Genomic DNA, 27872 nt, shown 5'->3' with positions numbered 1-27872 from the left:
GAAACATAAAAATGCAAGTTCACAGACAAGCTTACAGGCCAGAAAAGAGGAAATAGGAAATTGAGGCTAGAAATCATAAACGGCTGGCATTTCTCAGGAATGTGTAACAAGTTGGTTTTTCACCTCATACAGGCAAATCCCACATTTCCAAGACCCAGACCTAGAAGAGACCTGGGGCTGTAGCTGCATACCTCAGCTGCACCTTTCCATGAGCGGGAAGCTTCCTCTAGCTCTGTGAGGGAGCCGAGGTCGGCGCTTTGGGAGCGGGCGTTGGCACAGCGTTCCTGGGCCTGAGCGAGAGCCTCGGCCAGGCAGGACTGAGCTACGGGCTGGACCTTCTGCAAAGCCTGTGATAGAAACTGGAAATGGACCTGCATCACTGTGAGGAAGCACCGACCCAGTACCTGCAAAGAGACAACAGGAATTACAGTAACAAAATATCTCAACACTCACCATTAAAGAGTGGAGTTGCTCAGTTAGGATTTCTTTAGACACCAAACAACATGGATTTCCCCAGGTTGGGAAACTAACATGTATGTCCACATACTTCTCAAAGTGGTTTACACTCAAAAGGTGTGCACCTTTTACCAACAAAGTACTCTTTCTAATAGGGCTGGCCTGAACAGCAGTTTCTGGGCTCCGGATATTCGGGCCCTATTAATGACGAATATCCGAGTATTCCGTCCACTCCGTAACATCTGACGTTTGGGGAAGGGGGGGATTCAGATCTCAAAACTAATATCCGGATACCACTGTCGGGACTGAATATTCGGATATTTCGGTCCAGCCCTACTTTCTAATAAAACAGAATGTCAAACAATGACTAACTACCTTATCAGCTAGTTATTCCTAAGTCTGATATTTTGTATATTTGCAGGCCTGTAAAAAAAACAAAAAAACAAGTAACGTATTCTTTTATATATGTGAACTACATTACGCTTGACAGGAAAAGTGCAGTACCCGTGAAAGATCTGGTTTTAGTCAAAATTTGGTACAGCGTGTTGTGCAGGCATAACATTTGCTTTTGTTTGAGTGGCAGCATATTCATAAAAATACTTTTCAAAATATACTACATTTTGGTAAAATAGTGTCACACCATTAAATTGTTGTAGTCTACCCACAAACAAAAACACATGATTTTCAGAAGACTGTCACCTGACCATTCCATTTACTTATAAGAACATAAATAATGAACGAATAATATCTTCGTTCAATCCAAAAGTCGATCACAACATAATTAACTTACCCAAGAACATATCCAAGAAACATAAACCATGTTTCCTAACTGTCTCCCACAGCAAATATCATAATGAGCTTAGTTCGCACCACAGATCTGAGAGCCAAAACCATGTGATGAAAGACAATTTAACACATACAACATCTTTCAAAATAAAACATCCTGTCTGGACAGATTTCAGCTAACCAATCACGCAAGACTTTGTCCACATTTACGGTAAACTGTGTGCTGTAAACAGACACCAAACATGTGAGAATAAGTACAATATGTATTTGCAAGCAGAGGACAGATTGAGAACACATTGGACTGAATATACATGTCAGTGTGCGTGTGTGCAAGAAGCACAAAGGGGTCTATGCTGTCTATTTATGCAGAAAAACTGGAAAATTGTAGCAAGTCCTGTTACAGATCTGTCAACATCTGAAACTTAAGTTCCTTATTTATTTTGTAAAATTTTTACACACAAATTTCAGATATGTGCAAAACTGGTAATTACAGTTAACGCACACTGTATTTTACCAAGTATTTTAAGTTGACATACATCATTCCACATCTACTGAGCTGCATGTCCAAGTGTGTTTTTTTTTGCTGGGAGAATAGTTCAGGCTTAGAGGCAGTTTGTTGTCCAGTTAGCAAAATAAGAGAAACAGGACACCACAGGATCCGACATGGTCACAGGGTTTTCTTTTTCAGGTACCTGCTGAAAATATCTCAAGGGATAGGCTGAGTTGTGAAGACAGAAATATGCTGTTGCTGTAGATGGTAGACAGGGACAACAGGACACAGCCACTGTCATTCTTCAACTTCACATTTTGTGGAAACCAAAATTAAGCTCTACTGGAAATGACTTAAGGCATAAAACCTACACCAGTTTGGAAGTTTTATTTCTTTCATAACAACTACAAAAACAGGAGGTGGTGGCAAATCCATCGTACTCTGAAACGCCTGAGCCATGACTTTGGAATGTACTGCCTCAATTTACTGTTTTGTTATTCCATGTAGTGGATTTTAGTAGTTGGCAGACCATCATTTCCACTGGATGTTAGCTGGCAAAAAGCAACTAATCCTGGGGTGTCACAAGACACATATCATAAACTATAAAATCACAACATGACCAGTTTGAATCTCTTCTGAGCCTCATTTACTCTTTTCTGTTTCCTGTATGTCAAAAAAGGCAAAACAAAATTCTGAAAATAATATTTAAATTTAACCTAGTATTGCCAAAACCCCCACCATGCACATACTGTTTGTCTTTGCGCAATCATCTGCTAAGCAGTGATGAATACTCTGCTGCATGTGCTGCAGACATTGGTTAGAGTATTGTAAACAATATAGTCAGAGACACTCAGCTGGAGTCTATGATGACATCCTTTCTAACTTTCCACAAGAACCCTTTTCTGTTTTATATTAGTTAAAAAAAAAGATTTAAAAAGAAAAAGAAAAAAGTGTGCATATTGCATAACATGTAGTGCCATGCAAAAACTATTTACTCCCCTACAGAAATCTCCATCCATCCATCCATTATCTATACACCGCTTATTCAAGTCCGGACTTTGACTTGGTCACTCCAAAACTTCATCTTGTTCTTTTTGAGCCCCTCAGAGGTGGACTTGCTCGTTTGCTTTGGGTCACTGTCATGCTGGATAACGCATTTGTGCTTGAGCTTTATGTCATGAACTGATGGGCAGATATTCTCCAGGAGGATTTTCTGATAGAGAACAGAATTCATGGCTCCACCAAATATGACAAGTCGTCCAAGTCCTGTGAAATCAAAGCAGCCCCAAACCATCACACAACCACCACCATGTTGGGACTGTTGTCATGATGTTCTTCTTGTGGAGTGTTTGTGCAGTTTGAGCTTTACACCAGATGTTCCAAAAAGGTCCAAAGGTAAGATTGTATAGGTTTTTTTTTTTTGACCTCCTGGATTAGAGGTCAACATGCTGTTGGAGAAATTTTGTTAGATGGGCCACTCCTGAGAAGGTTCACCACTGTTCCATGTTTCCTCCATTTGTGGATAATGTCTCTCATTGCGGTTTTCTGGAGTCCCATAGCCTTAGCAATGAATTTGTAACCTTTTCCAGGCTGGTAAATGTCAATGACTTTGTTTTGCATATGTTCTTGAATTTCTTTAGAACGTAGCACTGTGCTGCTTTTTGAGACCCTTTAGCTACTTCACAGTGCCAGACACGTTCTATTTAAGTGATGTTTAAATTCAATAAGCCTGGCAGCAATCATACATGGATGTGGCTGGTGAAATTGATCCCATCTGACAAATTCATCTGGTCATTTAGTAGATTGGTAGGTAAGGGGACAATTACTTTTTCACATAGGGTAAGATGGATTTAACAGCATTTTTCCATCAAAAAAGAAACTCATCGTTTAAAAACTGCATTTTGTATTTTCTTGGGTTATCGTTGTCTTACATTAAAATCAGTTGGATGATGGTGTGACAAATATGCAAAAATAGAAGATTTCTGTAGAAGGACAAATATTTTTTCACAGCACGGTGTATGCCAATATCTATATACCCGTGATAGACTAATATCTGCTGAAAAAATTGGCCCACCAATAGATTTTTCATGATCTAGTTTGAAAAGTCAGTTGTTGTGACTGTGGTCTGCTTTAATTACCATGTTTACATACATTTTCTTTGGTGAAGTCATAATAAAAGCATCAATTCTGATACCTCCCAATATTTAAATAATAATTGACTCAGAAGCTATGCCTATTTCAACCTGTCCTCCATATCCACTGTTCTAGCAAGCCAAGTGTTAGAATTTGTGTGTGAATTATAAGGACAGCAACAGCGAAATTCTACTGTAACAGAAAGAAGCAAAAACCAACTTTTGGACATGTCCAATAAAATTATACAAATAAATATGTTTGTTGAGTCAGTGCACTCAGTAGAGATAGAAAGTTACACTACAGCAAGCTGAAGGCAGAACTGTTGCACTGTTTTTCCTCCTTACAAGAACAGCCAGTCAGAGAGCCTAAAGGTCAAACCCAAAAGGTCATAGGATTGATACCAAGTGTGTCTGCTTGGTCTTGTGATATGTATGTGACAAAAAGGGATAAGCAAAAAACATTTTCTTCATATAACACACAAGAGCCTTCTCGGTGATACTGAGTCAGAATTCTGTCTAATGATGGATGATGACCTCATTATGCAACAAAAATGACAAAGTGTTGGAGTTGGACAGGAAAGAAAAAGAGTTAAGAGCCACACTTGCTGCTCAGAGAGGCTGTATTAAGGCCCAGCACTGCTTTGGGCTAAAACTAATGTCAGCATGCTAAGGTGATCATATTGATAACACTGTTGTATAGTAAGTATGTTTATTGTCTTACGTCAGTGTGTTCGCATGCTTACATTTAATACTAAACATAAAATACAGCTGACACTGATGGAACAGTCCTTATTTTTGCAGATATGTGGTCATGAATTGCGACAAGACTGATCTCATCTTTATTGGACCTAAATCACTCACACCATTTCCCCACTCCCCCATTACCATTGATAACACCACCCTATCTCCTTCTGCTCACATCCGCAACCTCGGTGTGATATTTGACAGCAACCTCACTTTTGAACCCCACATTAATCAGATCACCAAAACTGCCTATTTCCATCTCCGCAACATCGCCCGTCTCCGCCCCTTCCTCTCCTTCTCAGCCGCTGAAACCCTCATTCATGCCTTCGTCACTTCCCGCCTTGACTACTGCAATAGCATTCTCTTCGGCTCCACCTCCAAAGTTCTCAATAAACTTCAACTTATTCAAAACTCTGCTGCCCGACTCCTCACCCGAACCTGTTCTCACGACCATATCACCCCCGTCCTGCAGAACCTCCACTGGCTCCCCATTTCACACCGCATCCAGTACAAACTGCTTCTCCTCACCTTCAAGTCCATCCATAATCTTGTCCCCTCTTACCTTACCGATTTGCTCCTCCCCGACACCCCCCCCAGGAATCTCCGTTCCTCCCACACAAACCTCCTCTCCATCCCGCACAGGACCAGCCGGCGACATTGGGGGGACAGAGCCTTCGCCATTGCCGCCCCCACACTCTGGAACTCACTCCCCCATGCCCTCCGTGACTGCACCAACCTCACCACATTTAAATCCCTTTTAAAGACTCACCTTTTTAGATCTGCTTTCCTTAAGTGATTCTGTATTTTATCTTGAACTTGTTTTACTATCTATTGATTTTAATTAACAATTTTGTTTTATCTTATTGTATTTTATGTACAGCGTCTTTGAGTTTTTGGAAAAGCGCTTTATAAATAAAATTTATTATTATTATTATTATTATTATGAATATGCATAATATTGGGCTAACCAAATGTTTGACCCAAAGATGGCAGTTGATGACAGCTCATGCAATAAAACACTTTTTAGATTTCATACTTTCAGGACAACGAACACCAGTACGAATTTTATTTCCACAGCATTCCATCCAATAATTGTCAAAATACTTAAACAGAGGTGAAATTTAACTAAGTGCATTTGTTCAGGTAATGTATTTGTATATTCAGGCATGAATTTTGAGTTACTTCTACTTAAGATATTTCAATTTAATGCAATTTTAGACTTTCACTTCGCTACATTTCATGGGTAAAATATCGTGCTTTCTTCTCAACTACATTTATTTGACAGCTTCATTTACTTTAAAGATTAAGATTTGACACAATGGATAACATAACAAGCTTTTAAAATACAGCACAAGGCTAAAGATTAAACCATTCACTTCCAAGCACCTCCTTCAAAGCGGTGCATAGTCACATTAAGCTATTTCACTCTGAAGCATAACAGTCACCTTAATAGTGGCAATGGGGGAAACGTCAAACCAGTAAGGTATATCCTCTGGAGACCATGAACATCTGTACAGAAATTCATGGTAATCAATCTATTTCAATCAGGACAAAAATGGTGACCTAAATGACAGACCAACCAGCTGACACTACCACCTCTCACGCCCTAAAAATAACAGCTATGAAAGTTTAAGTCAGACCTATCGTACTGTGTATAAAGGACGATATACTGCCTAACCCTCTGTCTACTCCCAACTTATGCTGAGAGACCGAATAAACACAGGCTCAGATCCAGAGTGCACAAGACGAGAAATTCCTGCTCTTGCTGTTGATGTTGAGCAACTAATCAGAACTCAGTCAACGGAGATTTAGTGTCTCTGCAAATAACTGATAGCAGAAGACACATATGGCCTGACAATGAGGCTGATACCACCATATGCAGCGTATCCTAATGAAGAAAACAGAATAACATGAGCACAAGCAGACGACAAGATCAAAAACTACTCTAAGTGTTACAAAGGCAACAATAACTAAGCAAGAGAAAAAAATGAGGACATGGCTACAGCACAAGATAATGGATAACACATGTGATTGGCTGCGCACTATCCCACACAGTCATGGAAAGTATGAGAAATAAAGAGTGCAGCAGAGCCAAGCCGATGTTGGCCCCTCTCAAAACCCAACGAGGCGACTCATGTATCAATCATCAACATTTATACTTTTACTTTCTGTGAGCACCTGCACTATCAGAGCACCAAATCTAGGAGAGCATTGTTGTTGAGATCCAGACCTTTTCTGGGGAAGGGGAGTGTGAGGCTGTAATAAGAACCAGATGGTCGCATGGTGAGGCAGTACCGCTGTCTGATCTGTGGAAAAAAACAAAACAAGCAGCCTACCTCAGTCGGTTAATGTCTGTGGTCAAATTTTATCTATTGCCGGCTCCCTAGCCTTTATTTTTCATTTCTTTTTCTGGGTCTTCCCTCTTACACAATCACTTCACAGAAACTGGAACATCACAGCAGTCCTGACCCCTGAGATTCTTAGAAAAAGTGACTTACATATGCTTGTATTCTCCAAACTAACACTGATTTACTGCAGTGCTTTACAGTCATTCTGGATCTGATCTCTGAGTGTAGTTTAGGAAATAAAATCACAGTTTGGATTAAATGAGATTATTATTTAAAAGGTTCAGTTGGGCTGGAGTGAAAACCATCCAATCAACACCTTCAGTGGACACACTCCCAGCATTTCAGTGCTTATTTTTTATGGCTTTGAAACCTAATTTTATATACTTGTCGACTTCTTAATCGTTCAGAGGCCACCAAATTGAGGCTTTTATGGCCAAAATTTTGCATGCCCTGGAACCTCCTTGTGGGCTACATTTTGTCCACTCTTTAGACTACGCCATGTCCTCAAGGAAACTCCTGACTGTGTTGATATCTACCATACACAAATTTTTCTTCTCAAATTTGCAAAGTGATTGTTTTGTATTTTAGCTCCTGAATTGTTTACATCCATGCTAGCCAGCTTTCACTCTTTTTCATGCAGACTACTACATTTCTTGGCATGTTAGATCCACCAAGTGGCAATGGCCAATCACATTGTGCCTGTGCTGCTAGATAGAAACAGAACAAGGACCCAACCCTGGTCAAAACTCTGTGGGTTTTTTTAAAACCATTTTCCATGTTGGTCTGAACTGGAAACAGGAGAACACCCAGAAATGTTGTTAGTCCAACTTTACTTATTTTTAACCTATTCCAACCAATGTCGTAGGTTTAAATCCATCTCTTAAATTCCATATTTGCATTCTGGTCATGTGTGAAACTCAAAGCTTTAAGCACTTTCTCAAATGCATTTTTCATGTTTCATCCTCTGTTTTCCCACAATAAACACACCATATGTAAGACTGCCACTGGATCATGTCTTTATATTAAGGATCACACACCATCAACACACCAACAAAAACTTAATGAAAAAAAAAAAAAGATGGCAGGATTGTTTTGAACAGCTGAAGACCGAGGCGTTGTTTTTCCAGTGTTGCTAGTGTGCAGGAGGTTGAGACTGCTTATACAGTTGTCTGACTAGAGCAACCATGAAGGTTTCTCTGGTTGTGGGGACATCTCTGTCTGCCTCTGGTCTTCACTGTGGTTTAAACTTACAAGCTCGGCAAACGGCCTCTAAACAAACCGTGACATTTTCATGCATATTTGGCAGTAGAGTCACTCTCAGCAGCCAGAAAACTGCGCTCTGTTTTGGAGAAAAAAAAAAAAAAAAAGAAAGTGGTTTGTTTTGTAGACTGCACTGACCTGAACTTCTGGGGCTCTTGGTTAAAAAAGGGGGCAAATGACAGCAAGGGGAAAAGGAGACGTGAGCAAAGGAAAGAAGGGGGAAAAACCTCACATACCACAACTCCCCAAACTCAAAAATGCATTTGGTTCTTTTTGAAGACCTCATAATACACCCAGCTGCCAAACAACATTCCTTGATTCATGCAGGCTAAGGAAAATCCCTTTTACAGTCACAAACACATCACATTGTAAGAGACAGACTGAATTCACTGCAATTATCACAAGCTGAGTCCAAACAAGTTTTTTTCTGTACGCACACAGAGCAGTTTTCGTCTTCCAAATAAACCAAGGAAGATAGTAGTGTAGATATTTATACAAAAACAATGCACTGCTTGTGAGAACACAAACCCAGGCAATAGATAACTCATCACCAAACCATACAGCCATGCGGTCAAGTCCAGTCTGACAACTATCTACAGTGCCATACAATAGTAATCAAATGTTTTACTTACTGGGCTGTTAAAATCCATCATTTTTTGATCACACGGCACATTATGCTTCACTCTACCAGGATAATATTACTGTGTACATGAGGTGTTTTTCAATACAATTAACACACTGGAATAAGGCCATTGTAAAGGATTAGTGTGTTTCTTTCTATGCTTTAACAAATGCACCCTTTATGCCTGGGGCCAGACACTAAATGTGAGTGCCAAGCCATGTGGTCTAAACATTCACAGACTTGGGCTTCCTCTAATATTCATCTGTGCATATCCCAAGACCACAGAGAGTCAGATTTACTGACTGCGGTGAAAAAGTGTTTCCTGTTTTGGGCTCAGCCACATCCACTGAGGTTCTGCAGTCCCTCCAAAGTCTTGGCCGCTGACGTGTACCCACTCCATGTTACATGATAAAGGATTATCGTGTAGCTTGACTGTGGTGCCCAGATGAAAATACAACTACTTGCTGCTGAGGGCATCACAAAGGAGACCATCTATTAGCAGCACAAATTACAGCAAAACTGACAACTGGAATTACGATGATAAATACCAGAACTGACACTAACTAACTAATAACAGGCACCTGTGAAGTCTCTTCATTTTGGAATCAGTTTCCCGAACCTTCGCAGGTGCATATTTCACACTGATGCTGTAACCTAAAAGGTTCGAGGTCCGAGTTATCCAACTTGCCTTCATGTACCTCTTGACCCATGTTTTAAGTGAGACTAACAGAGAATAGATTCAGCACAAAAGGGGATGGGATTTCTACACTGGCATTTTTTTTTAGTGACAACTCATTGCCTCAGCCTACAGTTAGCAATATTGTTCATGTTGTTTTTAGTATTTGACAAAGTTCTCAACACTGTTGATCACTTGTATTTATTTAAGATGCGAGCGTGGAAATGCAAACCCAGTTCATGTGAGAACAGTGTCGACCACAGCTTGACCAATATGTCACACCCTTGTGTGTGTGTGTGTGTGTGTGCAAGTGTATCCCTCTTTGGCTTTTAGGGAAAGTTTTTTTTAAAAATTCAACGATTATGAATCAAGTGTGACACCAGACAAATGGACAAACACAACAAAGAAAAGGAAAGAGAGACATGCAGAAAGAATTTAAAGCCAAGACAAATGATTCCCACATCACAGCTGAGCCTGTGGTTATTCTGTGCATCAGTCTCCAAATCCTCTATTAAACTCACATGAAAACACCTCAGCAACAATATTCCACATTTTGCACATCAGCAATTTCAGTGCTGTGGAAAGATGGTGTGGTATTCAGAGTGACAAAAGATGACTTTTCTTCTCATATCTTCAGTGTTTTTCACACTTCACCCTCAGATCTTGACACCAGCTTAACACTGGGCGTGAGAAACCTGTCGGAGCCAGGAAACACTGATTCATGAAGCCAGTCCTCTGACAGAGTGCAGCTAAGCATCTTAGCACCACTTTGAGAAGACGAGTCATGGGTAAATGAATATGATAAAGTATGTGGTGCGCAACTGTAGCAGGTTGTGAGCTTGAAATTTTTTTCCAGAAACACAAAGAGTAGATGTGGATATAAATATATTTTGTGGAAAATATGAGACAGTCATTTTCCTAAAGTGCCCACAATTTGACACAATCATGCATAAAGAAGCTCAGCAAATGGATAGAATAAGGTTGTATGTGACTTTGTGTAAACACCTACCTCAACGTCCTGCAGGCTGAAGTCATTCTGGTCTTTAAAGTTGGCAGCCCCAGCGCTCAGCTCCATCAGCATCTTTGCGATTTCAGGCTTTATTGCTGCAGTCAGCCTGCTGGCCGCCTCCATGACGTGTTCCTGCACGTCCTTCAGTTGCATAGCTGCTTTGGAATAGTGAGAGTTCCTGAACACACTGCTGAACAGGTCTGTGAGGAAGGCGCTGGCCCGGCAGAATACGTTGAGGGCATCCAAATATTTGGAGATGCCTTGCTGGATGTCGGCAACAGCGGTAGTAGCGCCAGAAGGAGGTGGGTGGCAGCTGCCAGGCATGCCCACCCCAGTGCCCATGGGCGAAGAGGCAGAGCAAGAGGAGGCCAGAGAGGCGCTCAGGGTCCGGCTCAGCTCAGGCATCTGGTACTGCTGGTGCTGTTGCACTTTCTGCTTGGACCCGCCGAGCAAAAAGCGACGCTTGTAGTCCATTTTACTTTCCTGCGCACTACAACAATACATAGGTGGTGCAGCAGCACCGGAAGCTCCTGTTTGTCGTTTGTTCCGCAAAGTGCTCTTATCCTTTTTACAAAAACACCAATTCCAACAATCCTGAAACTGTTTCAAGTTAAATAGAAAGACAGCTCAGGGATTCCACCTGCCAGAGATTCATCGCAGTGTGTCTTGTAGAGGGGCAACACAGAAGTGGGTGAGGCCGAGAGGGGTAATCAAAAACTGGCAGGCTGAGTAAAATGCTTACATGCAGCCCTGCTGCAGATTTGTCATATCCAGCTTAAAAGACACACCCCCAGATTCTCTGTTTCCAGCTTCAAACAAAAAGATCATAATAGAGGAAGAAAAGTACTACAGCCAAGTTTTAAAGTGCATTAACTTTCCTTCAGAATGGGGAAAAAAATCCTTCTTCATACAGTTTACAGAGTATAGATATATGTATGTACATATATAAACCTACATCAGCCTGTACTAGTAAAAGTAGAAAATCCTTTTAAAAGCTAAAAGCAAAACTGAGTCCAAGGAAAATGACACACTGGTCAACAGCACAGAGGGAAAATGACGATTAAAAAAAAAAAAACAAGCACGTAACTGCTGGAATCAGAGAATGTGGCTTCGCTTTGTCTATTGCAGTGGCTGGCAGAGGAGTAGGAGGCGAAGGGCAGACAGATCCAGTCCGTCACAAATCCTCTTCGTATAGCAGGACTCGGCAGGCAGCGAGCAAGCGGCCAGCTGATAGCTCTGTCTGCCTGTATGAAGTCTCCAGCAGCTTCCTGGTTTCTCCCGTCTGCTGGCTGAGGTAGATATTACTCACCGCGGAAACAAATGTGCTTCCAGATCTCGCTGTTTTCTGCGGATGCAGATTAGAGCGACAAAAGCACAAATGTATCTGTAAGGCCTCTAGGTCATTTCCTAAGGGAGGAAAGAGTAGAAAGACAGAAGAGAGGTTTAACATTATGTCAAAGAGGAAGGATGAGCTTGAATTCAACTGTTCTACTGTCACGCCCCAAAATTACCTGAGCTGCACTCAAAAAATGACCAGTACATTTGTTGATAATTCTTAACATTTTAATGACATACCTGAATGTTATGTGGAGTGGCAGGAATATGATGAGTCAAATAATTTGCCATTAGAAATAGTAGGTCAAGAAATAATTCATATTCTAGTATTATCTCAGTGGCTGGTTACACTGAATGCAGCTGTGAGATACAACTGCATTCAGTCTGAACATTATTTCACAATGCAAGAAGCATGAAAATAGGTATTGTGGATTCAATAACAGCATCAGTCTTAATTCTGACAAATTTTTATGAATATTATTTTACCACTAGCTAACAGACATCTAACACATTGGAGCATTTTTGTGGATTTGCACTGTGTGCTGAATGACAGGGTCTGATTCCTGACCAGAAATGGCACAGTGTTTCCCTTTATTACAGCTGATCTGTGTCATAACATTCACCTTCACCACACTTCACAAGTTCTTCTTGTAAGATAAATGTTACATTAGGCTTACAAATACAGTTTGGGAAGTGTCAAGCATGTCTCCTTTAATTCTACTCAACTTGTTTTACAGGTGTAATCTATAACAAACACAGACATTGTTTATTAAACTGTGTATAAATTATTATACTTGCCATGATTCATTCTGTTCTGTGTTGAGACACATTCAGGCTAACACAAAATATACAATAACTTGTTTAAGTTTTGTTTAGTTGCACTAACATCCATCCATTGATACATTTACCGCAAATTGTAATACCCTTTACAATTCTTAGAGTATAAACTGTTACAGTGACCCATAGAAACTGTTATTCTGCTGCTCTGATTGGAGGAGGAGAATTTCAGCCATGGCTCTGTAAACTTATTGGTAATATTTTCTTACAGTTTATGAAAGAGCTGTGGTTTAAGCTTGTACATTTCTAGACGATTACTAACACCATACCTCACAGAGAGCGTCTCTGAAAAGAATCTCTCGCAGTGTCTGGTTTAGCAGTACACAGCTGCAGAGAGAAATTCCTGCAAGAAACCATTGTTGGAAGACACTGCAGGATCTGTTGAGCTACACATAGTAGGAGGTACAATAGTCTCTTTCTGTGTGACTTTTCCATTTTCCTTTGGCCTTTTCACTTGATTGAGAATATAATATTTACATCACCAAGATCAAAGGGGATTTGATGTTTCATCTCTTTCTACAACTAACTCAAAGACAACCAATGATGAGTTTGTAACTGTCAACCAATCTCACAAAGTCTCATTCAAGACTAAATACAGACAATAACACTGGGTTAAGTGCTGTACAAAATACAATACTTAACCTAATCTGCAGTCATCTAAAATGATATATGCAAACTAAATAATAAACTGCTTTGGTAATCAAGGTTTACGTAAAAAAAGAACTTAAATCATGCTCAGAAGATAAAGCATTTGTCTTTTAGCCCTGTCTATACACCCAAAAGAAATACACAGGGTCTGCAGTTGTATTCTAACGTTTAGTTATCTGAGATAAGCATTTATGGAACACAATGGAGTCAATATTCAGATTTTTAGTTATAGTGCAGGCCAGATGGTGTCTTCAGTCAATCTGCTCCTTTGCTATGCAGAGCTGTATTCGGCACTAAAGTTGATATAGTCACACTCCCAACACTATTACAATCAATGGGACAAGAAACATCAGTCTGACAAACTAGTCTCTCAGACACACAGCTCCCCAACACAGCTCGGCTATCATTCGGTGGAATATTTAGACTATGTTATCTTGTAGCACCACACTGGACGCTTTTGTGTTTTGGGGTTAGTCAGGAAAACCAACTGGAAAGAAAATACAATCCCAAACTAGATAACACCATCCAGCATGCTGTCAATGTAGTTTAAGCAGCTGTGGAGTAGCTCTGCATGCCTAGTAGCTTCCATTACGCATCTCCGCCAACATTCTCCTGACCTTCAAACCTCACTTCCTTTCACAAACAGAGGGGTACGCCCAGAAAAAAATCAGCCCACCCTTATCTGTGCTGGGCCACTGAGCTGAGGGAAAATACTGACCTCCTCATGAAGGGACAAGAGAGACATGCTTCCCATTTCTAACTCTCACATCATAGCAAAGTTGTTAATATGTCATTTATTATTTTAAAAAGTTATCTTCTTACAGACACAATCACACACCTGTACACTGCAGCTAATTGAGTTTAATCTTGCTGCTGCACTTGGTCTGTCAGCGTTAAATGTTTACATCTTAAAAATGTTTCGTTGGCCATGTCATATTAATTATTATTTTCAATTCACCAATTAATCATTAGCCTATGAAATGTGGCATTTTTAAATGTTTTATTTTGTTGTCCAAATACATTTTCTCAGGGTTAAATGATGAAGAACATCCAGAAAGCCTCCAATTTCAAAAAGGATGGAATTGAGAATATTTTGCATAGTTTTATTTTTTTCCCTGAAAAATGACTAAAGCAATTGTTCAATTAGATTCTGCATCAGAGTGGGCCTTTGGGAAGTCAGTGCGCTTGATGATAAGCATGATCAGTCCACATACAGTAAAGGTAATGAGTTTGTGTTTCATTTTACAGAAACCCATGCATTTCCCAATGAACAAAATTGATTAAAAATGTATTTTGTATTCTTATCATTTTGGCACTGACTAAAACTCTTTTTTGGGAACACCAAAAATTATTAATGCAAAAAAATTCAGGTTCAAAGATAATGGTATCAGGGCTGTAGTCTCCAGGTTGACTAGTTAACTGGTTGGTCGATATTCTCTCATCCAAATTCTCATCGGTTGGGCAATTACTGGTGATACTGTCATGAGGGGACGGATTCATTATTTTTGACAGTGGGAGGAACAGGCTACCTGAAACGAGGTGTGTTTTCAAAACAGTTTTCATAAATTGGAACTCGCCTGACTTGAGAGCTATACTACGAAGCGAGCTTAGTAAATTTGCAAGGTATGTTGAGCATAAAGCCACAGTTTTCAGCGTCATGAAGGTGGCTCTCTTTTAACCTGGCCAATCACTGTGATAACTTATGCGGCAGAGCTAACCTGGTCCAGAGCAGGTTATAATCAGAGTTTCAGATATAAATCTGCTGCAAACGACATCTCCCATTAATCAAATCATTTTCTGACTATTTTCTGAGAGATACAGACTCTTAGTTGAGAGAAAATGTAATATCTACAAATTTGAGCTGTACATTATTAATCCTGCTGAATGAAGCTGTGCAGGTCAAGTATCGCACACTGTATGCACCGCATTGCCAAGGAAACCAACATATATTGAGCTGGTGATGCAGAAATCACATAAATATGTTTAGATTTGGATCTGATTTATGATGATGATTTAGGACTTGATTTATGTAAAAACTGTTTACTCTGCTGGTACTGCAGCTAATGGAACACAGGTAAAAAAAAAAAAAGATTGGTCTATTAGTATATATTAGAGAGAACATTCAGTGATTAACAGTGTTTCACTCTGATAAGGCCTAAAGCTAATGCAATATCCTTCATTGACTGTGTCCAACCTAAATCCACTTCTTCAATATCATGTTCAAACACATGAAGTTTTCCAGCTATCATGTTAGAAATAAGTGGCTGCATTCATGAGTAAAATAAAATATTAACACACGGATAACAGTTTTCTGCCAGCATCCCTCTCTTGAATCATGTAAAGTTGCCGCTTTGTTGATTGAAGTACACGGCACGGGATTGGTACATTTTGTGTGGAAGAGGAGTCACGTGATGCGCTAACACCCTCTTTTATGTGAATGTACAGAGTTTGAAGCGGAAAGCCTGCATTAAGAAACTTGATAACCACCATTGGGTGCCTGTCATCTCTGACTTAAATTTCAGGTTTTGTGGAGCCAGCATACACAAAGAAACACTGGCTATGTCAAACTTGCTCAGTACAGCCTTCTGGACAGTGCTAGGTCTAACTTAACATTTTAATGTTAACTTTAAGATGTTCATTTACTCAGAGTCAGTTTCAAACTAGCTGACATCACATCAAAGAAGTGGGCAAGGAGGCTGCATGTTGTTGAAACAGATGGCAAGAAAGTCAAACGGCCATTTGAATATCACAGAAACCACTGGCATACCATCAAAAAACAGTAGGCTAACTTGTCTGCAAAAAACTGGCTAATTTGTCAACAGTTCTTGCACTGGGATCATCAGCTGATACAATGGTATTTCCAGAAATAAATTAAACTGGGCAGGAGTATGCTGGTCTGCTCCGAGTCTGTCGTTATTATTCAAGTACAAAATAACAAGGGTAAAATTATTTAATATGCAGCAAATGTTACCATTATGTTTATTTAGAATTAATTTGCACTATAAAGTCTAGCAGGTCAAGAACACTTGGTACACCATGGGCAATTCTGTCAATCTAGAGACAACATATAGATTTGTTTTTTTCTTTAGTTGACAACAGCCCTAGAACAAAGCTTTCCATTAAGAAGAATGTGCTAAGCAACAATAGACACAGGTACACTCGACAGCCTGAAACAGTCGAGAGAAGCTAACTAGTGCAATAGTGCAGACTTCTAAATTCCAAGGATTACAGGCACAGTGACAATCTGCCAGGTGCTCCACAATGCCTGCTAGTTGACATAGTTAATAGGATATTAGCTTCTGCAAGTTAAACTGGAAACCTGGGTTTAGCTAGCCTGGGGCTAACTACTCTAGTTCTCACACTTTTGAGTTAAATGATAGGTGGGAAAACAGGAATAGAGTATGCTCATTATGTTTGGAAGAACACGAATGAGGTCATTGAAGCCATTACACTACAGGGAACAAAACTGACACTACTGTCAAATGAAGAATGAAGTGGAAGACCTGGAAATATTTAGAAGTAACTATGGTGAGACAGTTTAGAACACCCAAAGTCAGATACTGAGTCTTTAACAAAACATTTAGATGTTTTGTTAAGTTTAATTAACAGTGGTAATCCACAATTACAGCTTGACCTTTATTAACAGACTGATCGTAAAAACATGCTAAATCACAATAATATTACAGAAATTTTAGAAGATTTTGTACATTATAAAGATTGGTATAAACATGTAGTATGGTATTAGGACATAACCTGTGGCAATGGATTCATATCGTTCTGAAAGTAAAAACTTTGGTTTAGTCAGATGTGGTTTTATGGCTGTTAACCACTAAAGTAACAACAGATTAAGTGCAGTTAGTCACAGTTGATTCAGCCTAAAAAACAAAGCCAGATTTTTTGGGGAAAACAGCGTGCTACTTGCTTTGATTCATGTTTATTCCAGGCAGATAAAATTAAACCATGTAACATTATTAGAGAGTGTTAGTGGTGTACATTTCCTTCCTGGCTAAAAAACTCCATAAGCAGAGGTTATCCCAGGAGAAAGACACATGGCATGAATATTAATGAGGCCTGCTGGCTTCTCGAGGTAGCTCTGTTGGCTGCCAGCCTCTTGTTGCAGGGCACACTGTATCAGAGATTGCACCCAAACAAACACATGTGATGGGAGCGTCCCTCTGGATGCACTGGAGTTGTGCCAGCTCACTTTAATGTCCTTCCTCCAGCAGGGGCTGCTTTGAGCTAATGTTAGCTCTACTTCCACACTCACCGTACATGTCAGCTGCTCGGCTTCAACAGGAAGGGGGTTTAGGTTTCCTGGAGCAAGCTCCCTGTCGCCAGTAACAAAAACGTCAAGCCAAGTATGCCACTGGGTATGGGTATGTAGTAAATCCTAGCACAGGGCATGATTTACCTGTCTGTGCAGCCCATTGGGTAGACAACTGCAGCGACCAACACACCAATTTAAAAAAGAAGGGCCTTTATTAAAGGAGTAGTGACAAGCACCAAAAATGCTGGCAAGGTTTCATGATGTTATATCATTTTGTAGTATCCATTAACTCAATCTATTAATCTCAAAAACAAAAACCATTTGAACCTTTTTCTGTTATGTATCTAAATTCACCACTTTAACCTGGCTTGCTATCGCACTGTCACATATTCACACCTGCGATGCCTATGGCATCCAGTACATCGGCAACTGAGCAGCTCCACTTGTGTATTGAAAGCATTTGCCTTGTATTTTATTCACTTTCCTAACACGGATTTCCCAACAAATTTGACATAATAAACCAGTCAACCTTCCAGCCACAAACTCACTTATGCAACCTTCAGGACATTGCCATTCATGGTACCAACAACGGCAGTTACTTTTGGATACTCAGCCGTATTTGTGTGACTGTCACATCACAGCTAAGGTGGCTTAATAGCTGTGGATGGGGCAGCTGTTACCCATGCTGACAGCTCCTTATCCATCTGCCACTGTGAGGCAAACACAAGCCCTCTGATGCTCTAGCCACAGGCCCGACATTAGCTCTCTCATGAAGTCTATTTCGGCCTTCATGGGTAAAACAGCTGCCCTACAGTCCACACTGCACTGTTTTTAGACACTCCAAAAGGTTCAGCTCAAAGTAAAAAAAAATGTTCTCCTCTACATCTGTTGCCAATGAAGCAAAGGAATGCATCTCCCCAGAACCCTCTTAATGTGGGTTCAAACGATCACAAAAAAGCAGGTCAGAAAAACCAATGATACGTTTTCAAAATGTCACCACAAAATGTCATGTAATTGTGTAAAGTACATATATAAAAATTTACTAAATGAATTTTGGAAAGCAAAGCTCAGGATACATATTTGTCAGGATACGCTTCACTGAAGACATTCCATAGAGCAGATAAGTCACAGTGAAGTCTGAGAATCAGCAGAAAGGTCGAGGAGGTCAGTCCAAATGACAGGACAAGTGCCGTGAGCAACTGTGTGACAGGAGCTGAGCCAGGCTCCTCTTGCCCATGGAACACAAGGAAAGTACTGTGGCAGCGCTGGCCTCCTCATACCAGCGCACAGAAAAAAAACACACTTGCAGATGCAGCTGCATGACTTTGTGAGAGGAAGAGGAAAATAAAGGCCTTCGCTATGATTTAATAACTGCAAGAATAGATTTTCTGTCGTCAGTATAGTGTTTCTCCTGAAATTATTTAGCAGGCAACCACAGGTTCTAAAGGTTGTGGGCAATGTTTTGTTTAGTTTCCATAACTAATCCTGTTTTGGTCCCACTTTTGTACTTGTGGTTTGGACTAAATATACACTTTCTAATATACTCAGTTATCACAACAAGTTGTTTTAACAAAACATTTTTTTGTGGAATTATGGTCAATTCTGCTAAACGGCATTTTTGCAGATTCTACTCCTTTTGAAGCAGTAGTGAAACCGTTCCTCCTGCTAAAACAAATCACTATTGAGTAAGTTAGGACAAAACCTACTACTCATATCAGTTGGGAGGCTGATACAGCTGGCTGGATAATATTAGGCTAACCTGTACTGTCATAACAGACATTGTAAGTAGCTTATGGCTCCAATAAAAATAGCAGACAGGCCTCTCTGACAAAGGACATACTTGAGGGCCTCACAGGTCTGTCACAAATGCAAACACACATTTCAACTCGTACCTTTACCTTAATCAAATTATAACAACACATTCCAATATCCTAACATGAAAAAACATTATTTTACTAATTGATTAAAGTCTCACCGAGGGAGTAAAGATGACAATTGGCATGGGCACATGAATGCCAATTCATTCAGTTACCTCTGATTTGATCTAATCTGAGCCTTTGCACAAAGCGTAAATGCCTTTTACTATTCAACAGTAAGCAAACAAAATAAGCTCAGATATCCTCTCCAAATAACACTGTACAATAGAGCGTGTTTAGTGTGCCCAACCGGTGGGTTTCAACAAGTGAAAGCTGTGATGAAAGGCCCTGACGTCAGTTCCATTCATGAAAGGCTGGTGGCAACCTGTGGGGATGAAAATGCTTCCCTCAGCCTATATTGAGCAGGCTGTATACTGAGGTTGCAGGCTGTGTTGCATGCCAGCCACCAGGGAGCTATATTTTTAGCCAGGACAAAAGTAAGAATTTACTCTTCCACTTTAGACACAATGAGACAACACATGGAGGTGTCACAGCAGTCAGAAATGTATTGCTTGGTCACACAAGCAGCAAAAGAAAATCAAGATAAGTACAGCAAAAAGTTAAAGTACTTATGAGTACTCTTTTATTACAACCCTTCACATAGAAGAGATAGAAAGGTTCCCTTTACTACTGATGGCTTGAAATACATGTCAATGAAATACATTGGCAGATATGATATATGGTGTGTACTAGGGAACCAGACTTTTACATTTGATCATGGTTCGAGTCAGTGTTGAAATGCTCTTGAACAACATATGAAATCTTTATTAGAGCGTTTATTTGCTTTCTGGTTGCTGACCCTCACTTCTGACTTGCTCATGGAAAAGCAGAAGCAAAATATTTCCTGCAGGGATTAATAAAGCTAAGTTTCACATTACATGAGAGTTTCATGGTAGCCTTGAATCTTGTTATATTTGATCATCTCGGGTGCATGAGCAGTCATGCATCTCACTGGGAACATTTGACTGAGGGGCAAATAGCTGACCACAAACTAAGACTAAACTGGTTTCCCAGGAGACAAGGGTGAGATTTCCCATGCCACAGGCCCTCTCCCCCTTATCTGTAAACCCAGTAGCTGCTTCACTATGTGGGCTGGCCACTTATTGAGTTCTTCATAGAAAGCAGCCTATTTTGTCTAGCTGTACAAAGCAGCAGAAGAGGCAGTAGTGGACTACATGTAGATCTTAAACATCCCCTGTTCGAGAACAAGCACACCCCTGCTCTATTTGCACACACTAGCACAAATAGTGTTGTTAGTTTTGTGCATCCGAAGGAAAAAATTTTCTCACACAACGCAAACTGAAAACACACAAGCCTGCATCTCTGTGATACACTAGTCGACAAAGCACGTTGAAGGTGGATATTATCTAACACGATGAAGGAACCATATCCAAAACATGCTTCGCTTGTAATTTGGTCAGAGGCAGACAACATGGCCTGAGAATTACAGACCATTTTACGCTTTTCTTTTTGATAGACTCTAATTTTGATAGAGTATCTGGGTCTAACTTTGACAAAACAAAAATTGTACTCCCACTGTCCTGAATTTATTCTATATCTATTTTTTTTCCATTTTAACAGGAGTTATTTGTTTTCCTTTTATATTTTTCCTGGACTATAGCGGTCCATAAATGTCGTGGGTATCTCCATCAGCATAAAGTGCTTGCAAATACAATGTAGTTACAAATCTGGACTTTAAAGACTCTAAGCCAGTGTGTCACAAAACTTTACAACAGGTCGACAGTTCAAAATTTTTCTAAACAAAGAATCACTGTGACAAAAGCATACTATTTCTTGAGCGCATAATAATATGTATACTTTGGCTTGTTTTTTATGCCAGAGAGATGGTTTCTTTACAATTAATAGACCATCTGATTGATGTTAAACTGTACAGTTACTACCAAGCTTTATGTATGAGTCCTACCATGGATGTTGATGTGATGCCAAAGTCTCAAAGTATGAAAAAGTTGACAAATTCTTGATGTCTCCTGCAAATTAAAGCATAACCAACCGAATCATACCCAAGTAAGAATAAATCTAGAACAAGAAGTCCTGGTGGACGTCACAACCTGAAGGTAACATTTAAATGTTTTCCTGCAACACCTGTTGTTTCTTTGATACCAGCTTGAAGATGACAGCTTTGGCAAAATCTCAGCACTCACAGTAGGTGGCCACAGAACAAAAGAATAAAATGCGTAAACACTAAACAAGAACAAAATGCAAAAGTTCAATTGATCTGTCTGATCCAACAGAGGAGAATAACATAACAATTAATAAACAAAACGAAACAATTCCTAATAATAACATATTCTGAGCCATCTTCTCATTCCCCCTCCAGAGACTCCGCTGTAACACTTACCTGTATAATCTACTGTACAGCCACAGACACACTAGAAAGCTCCTTTTGTTTAGGGAAATATCATTCAGGTCTGAAGTGCCTGTACTCCACCCGAGGCAAGCACAAACAGTAATCTTGTGACTGTATGTCGACTTCCTCACACATGCATCCGGATTCAATGTTAGACTAAGGAAAAGTGTCAGCCCTGGACATATCACATGCTGACAAATACTGACATCAGAAAAAGAAACAAAAAAAACTGTAGCCTTAGTACTAGTCTAGCTGCTATTATGACCATTCAGCCACACAGTTGAATGAGCTATTGAAGAGAATTGGTTTAAGCAGAGACAGGAATTTTGCAGAGCAGAGCACGTATTTCCATAGTGACACAGCTGTGGCAGATGTCAACACAGAAGTCTGGGGGTTGTTTTAGTGAGAGGTGTCAAAGCCTGCACAAGTCAGCCAAAAGAGAACAATGGCCTTACCATTAACGCCAACTTCTATGTGTATGCTTACTTTAAGTTCAAAATTGTTATAGGCTCCTAATCAACACGAATAACATCCACACAGCCCTATCACTGGAAACAACTTTCAACACAACAAAAAGTTTAAAAGGTCATGACGTTTTACAGTCATTTCTCAACGTCGTAACAATAGCTTGCTTTGTAAGGCAACAAAAATCAAAGCCACCTCTTCCACTGCATTAGAATAAAACGAAGGTCACATGAGCCCACTAACAAACTGGGATTCCTGCTTCAGCGTACAACAAGAATTTTCCCAGTAAAATATGAAACGCACAATTGGCTGACAAAAGGCTGACTTTCCAACTCCATCAGCCAGCAGATTGTCTGCTTGTGACAAACCTTCTTGCAGCCATGAAAAATATTTCTTTCAGACAATCAGTGAACAGACACCTGCAATCACTGGCTGTAATCATGATCTAATCTTCTGAGCTGCTTCTACTTTATTTTTTAACTGGGCAAAAACCAAAACAAGAAACACATTCCACATGATGTTAAAAGACAGACACCTGGCTAGACTGGAATGCCTACACCCCTCCAGAGAAGTGGGGCAACATTATTTATTAATGCAATTCCAGATATCTCCTCTGTACTGTTGAGCCTATATAAAGCCACGTTACCAACATCACCACGGTGGTTGCGTAAGTTACTGATCGTGTGTTCACATAGTACGATCATTTACACTCAACCTTAAGAGATGGGTGAAATAAATATGTTTCTTGGTATTGTAGTGCATGAACCAAACGCCCAACGACCACAACAGTGCAGTATGTGTGTGTTTCTGTGAAATCCACCGGTGGATACGATTACAACACCTCTATAGTAGTTACTGCTGCCCTCTACACGGTATTAAACACAACTGGTTAGTAATGCAACGGCAAAATACAGTGTACTACTCAAACCTGACTCCTCAGTTAGAAAACTAACTAGTCTGTTTCTCCCTAAGGGGTTATTTTAAAACCCGATCACTATTTAGCAGGAAGGTGTAACAGAATCCCCGCAAGCGCAGTTAGCCGGTTTCATCGAAACTCTCCGGGACGACATGGTCAGAGTCATGGGAACACTATGTCGCAGCTATTAATACGGCCTTTTAACGCCCTAAATGCAGAGTCGCCGGAAAGGCTTCCGCGACATCGGTGCATTAACACGGCAAACATTAGAAAAGCGAGTGACAGGAAAACGCCACGGTGCACACAGGCGGTAGGTGCCCAGCACTGGTTCCGCGGCATTCCCGTCTTTGACACTCGCTTACTGGCTATACACAACCAGACACTCGCCTGCTAGCTAACGAGCCACTGCACTTTCCCTAAACGCTGCAGGTCAACACCGACGGTAAATCACGCTCTGTCGCCCGTTTGCCTCACGGTAACCTACATTCCATTTTTGTACGGCGGGTGATTACCGACTGCAGCGCATAACTTAAAACCAAGACCGCCCGGATCCGTTATCGGGCATGCAGTCAAACCAGGTTGCTGCTAATGCTAAAGCTCATTAACTCGTTCTCCTGTCGTACCTGCACTGCCGCGGCTAAACCGTGTCAACACACGGATCAAATCTGAAGCATTGCCCGTAGATACAAGCCAGCGGCGGTCACAACAGAAATAACTGATAGCGCCAATCGCTCCTCCTTCGCTAGCCGAAACGGATGCGCTTCATCATCAGCAGACATCAAATTGGGGTTGTACACCACAAATGTGTCACATGGTTCTGCAGTCCTCTCTGAAAACATTTCTCCGAGTGGTTATGGGGTTGTAAGATTTCCACTATCACGAGAAATGGAGGAAAGCATGTCACAGTGAGGCACGTCCGATAATGGACGCATCACCGTTACATCGGTACTAAGCAGGCTAGCTATATAGCTAAGTGAGCTAGCGTTAGCTACCCAGCTAGCTCTCTGCGACACGATTGTAAGCGCTGCTAGAAAGCACAAGCTAATGTAAGCGGCCCAGTGGGGCTGCAACACAGGCCAACAATAGCCAGGCCTACCGTGACCGAGGAGAAACCAAACGGCTTCAGCAAAACACAGGAAAAATGTTAGTACACGTTAAGTTAATCAAAGCATCGCTCACCAGCTCTAGGCATCCACCCTCTTGACAGCGAATTCCCTGTCTGTGTGAGCCGTCAGCGGAGCAGCAATAAACACACACACTTCCGCTGAGAACTTCACACTAAAACAGGCACAGAGACATAAACAACATGTCTAAGTAAAGCCACTGGTCTAAATATGCTCGGATTTTAACCTCGGTTTCAAATAACACAACTTTTTTTTTTCTTTGTTATAAAATACAATTTAATAAATCTTCAAATAGTTAAAGACAAGCGGGGCAATTAAATCAATCAACTGCATAAAACAGAGATGGGATTAAAACATCATGAACGAATTGTGTTTAGATAGTAAGCAAGCCAACAAATTTGTCTATTTTATAACACACCTATTTTTTTTTAAAAAAATACTTTACAGGTAAAAGTAAAACATGTACACATGTAAATAAATAAGTACAGAATAAAATTAAATTAATTCAATTTAATAAATAAAAACACCGCAGACAAGTTGAATAAGTGCATGTGATAATTCAAACAACAGAAAAGACAAAACAGAAGAAAAAACATGCAGGATAGAGTTTATAAAGTTTACAGTAAAATACGAAAAGATTCATTTAAATTATGTGAATAAAAGTGCAGAATGTAAGTATTGGCAGTTTTCACTAGGCTTTATAAAATAAAGCTGATTAATTGAAATCAGAGGGAAAAAAGAACTGTCTTCAACTTACATTTCACGTTGTCTGGTCTGAACTCTGGGCGCCATTACCTGACTAGTTCCTGTAGATCTGAGAGAACTGTCAGTCTTTAACTCAGCAAACAAATCTCTGAAATATTTTGGGGCCAAAACAATCAAATACTTGCTCTTTGACGTTAAAGCTGATACATAGAGTGGGCTGTATAAATATGTTTACTGTAAAATTATGATGTATCGAATTGCTGTGGTAGTTTGCAACAATAAGAAGAAAAGTATAGTGAAACAAAACTAGTACAACATGAGATGTATAGTGGATTTTGTTGTGCTGGCAACGTGTCACTGTAAGTTCATTTTAGCTTTTCTCTTTTAAAAAGCCTTCTTAAATGAATCAGTCAGTCCTCCTGCATACATAGAATATATTTACATTATTCTTATATTATTGCATTTATATTTCCTCTTTGTGATGTCCATCTTTAATCACTTTAACGATTTGTTGTTGTTGTTCTTGATGTTAGATTTACCTCTCTGATTGTGGCTGAAAATCAGCTTAAGCCACAGTTTAAGGTTTTCTCGCCCTCTAATGTTAAATAAAGGATATTACATCCTGCACTTCATGCTGTAAAAAAAACAGTCACTTGGGGGCATCCAAGTCCACAAATTGCTCACATCAGTTGATCGGTTGATAGTTGTGAGCAGCTCTGTATTTGTTCTCTAATACATTCCTTTGTACCAGTTAATACAGAGACCAGAACAAGTCACAATTTACACTGAACATTTTCCTTTGAAAAAGGATTCAACATTCAGCCATTTAGATAATTATAGATAAAGAGAATGCCACAACTTGATCTGAGTACTAGACTACTTGACTTCATCAATATGTGGTGTTCCATTAAATACACAGTATGCATACTGTAAGTTTTTCTTTTGTTACTGTCCAGGTGTTTGTCTGGAGATCACGTATGTCATATAAAAGAAAATATCTGATCTACAGTCATGGAAAAAATTATTAGACCACCCTTGTTTTCTTCAATTTCTTGTTCATTTTAATGCCTGGTACCACTAAAGGTATATTACCTGAAGAATACAATGAACACGGCAAAAAAAAAATGCAGCTGATTACATAATACTTTATGTCCTATTTGACATGCTTAATTATATTCCCAGGGTATATAAGAGGCCATTTCAAGCAGCACTGCACATGCAAAGGCCTGGAGTGGTTTCCTGCTTACATTCAAGCCATAGCACAACTCAGAAGTTGTAAGCTTCCACGTAATGCCCCCCAAAAAAGAATTATGTGAAGCCACAAAACCAGCCATGGCACTGCTGGAAATTGGCATGAGTGAGAGACAGGTAGCTAATAAACTGAAGATCTCCAAGACAGCTGTTCATTACACCAAGAAAAAAGGGTTAGGGTTAGGGTTAGGGTTAATCAAACCCTTTTACAAATCATGGAAAATGGCTGATATCAGCTCTGAAATTAAACTCTTGTGAGCTATTTTTGTTGTTATCATTATATTTGTCCAAACAAATGTACCTTTAGTTGTACCAGGCATTAAAATGAACAAGAAATTGAAGAAAACAAGAGTGGTCTAAGAATTTTTGCCATGAGTATATATTGTTGTTCTGATCTTGTGAGTCATTGACTATGGCAAACACTTTTTGGTAATGAGCACTGGGAAGTGAGGTAAAGGAAGTAGTAAAGGAAGGGAATTTATTTATTATAAAGATAAAGAAATAAAAACATCTCAAATGTGCATTATGTAATAGGATGATCAGCCACGCAGTTTCAATGCAGAACGACACAATGCAATACTGTTTTTCAAACACTGAAGGATAAGAAAACCATATTCATCTAACTTTTGTTTTCATGCATAGTTAGAAAAAGTAAATTTTATACTAGTTGAAATAAATGATTTCAGCTAATCTGGCATAAAAACTGATATCACCAAGAGATAAAGCTTTTATAATAATAATAATAATAATAATAATAATAATAATAATAATAATAATAATAATAATAATAATAATAATAATAATAATAATAATAATAATAATAATAATAATAATAATAATAATAACTTTATTTATATAGCATCCTTAGGAACAGCATTCACATGGTGCTTTGACAGTCAAAACATGCAAACACAGGCAATCAAGCAACACATAAGGAGACAAGGCAGAGCAGTTAATTAAAATAAATAGTAAATGATAAGGTAAGTGGATGAGTAGCTAAATTAACACACATATCAAACAAAGGAACTAGGCTGTTTAAAAATAAAAGAATACACTGAAAATCAAAAGCTAGAAATTAAAAATCATAAAATTAGAGAATTAAAGAATTAAAGATGAAATCACGCCAAAGAAGAAAGCTAAAATTAAAATAGAGCAAGACAGAATATATGAAATAAACAGGACATAACACAGAGTAGAACACTAAAACCAATTAAAGCTAAAAATAAACTCAGGTCTATAAAAGTGGGTTTTTAGAACTGATTTAAAAGAAGGTGCTGACTCTGCAAGCCTTCTCTCCTCAGGCAGGCTTTTGTGCAATCCCATCTAAAGTCGACAGCTAATGTAGATACTGCCTGCCCTTTCTGTTTACTGGTGACTGTCTCCTATCAACGTGCACTGAAACCCTGCAGGACAGTGTGGAGGTGTGACATGCACCAACGTTGGGTATTGTGTGTCTCTGGTAGGAGGGGCAAGTGTGGATCCGGACTGGGCACCCTTCAAAAAGCTTCCCTCTGACC

The 27872-nt window shown here is 39.7% G+C and overlaps 1 protein-coding gene across 1 annotated transcript in view; it reads right to left on the bottom strand.

The window, feature by feature from the left end:
* garre1 (granule associated Rac and RHOG effector 1) overlaps positions 1 to 24524 on the bottom strand; it is a 36204-nt gene extending 11680 nt beyond the window's left edge. Inside the window, exons 1-3 of the mRNA XM_023275841.3 lie at positions 24455 to 24524; positions 10524 to 11930; positions 192 to 404 (exon numbers count right to left, since the gene is read on the bottom strand). Of these exons, the coding sequence (XP_023131609.2) occupies positions 192 to 404; positions 10524 to 11027 (717 nt within the window). The 5' untranslated portion in view covers positions 11028 to 11930; positions 24455 to 24524. The remainder of the gene's footprint in view (positions 1 to 191; positions 405 to 10523; positions 11931 to 24454) is intronic.
* Between the last annotated feature and the right edge of the window lie 3348 nt (positions 24525 to 27872).

Source organism: Amphiprion ocellaris, chromosome 1 (genome assembly GCF_022539595.1).
Source record: "Amphiprion ocellaris isolate individual 3 ecotype Okinawa chromosome 1, ASM2253959v1, whole genome shotgun sequence".
NCBI classification, from domain to species: Eukaryota; Metazoa; Chordata; class Actinopteri; family Pomacentridae; genus Amphiprion; species Amphiprion ocellaris.
The sequence above is the reverse complement of the archived record's forward strand: the minus strand, read 5'-3'. Positions and strand labels throughout refer to the sequence as shown.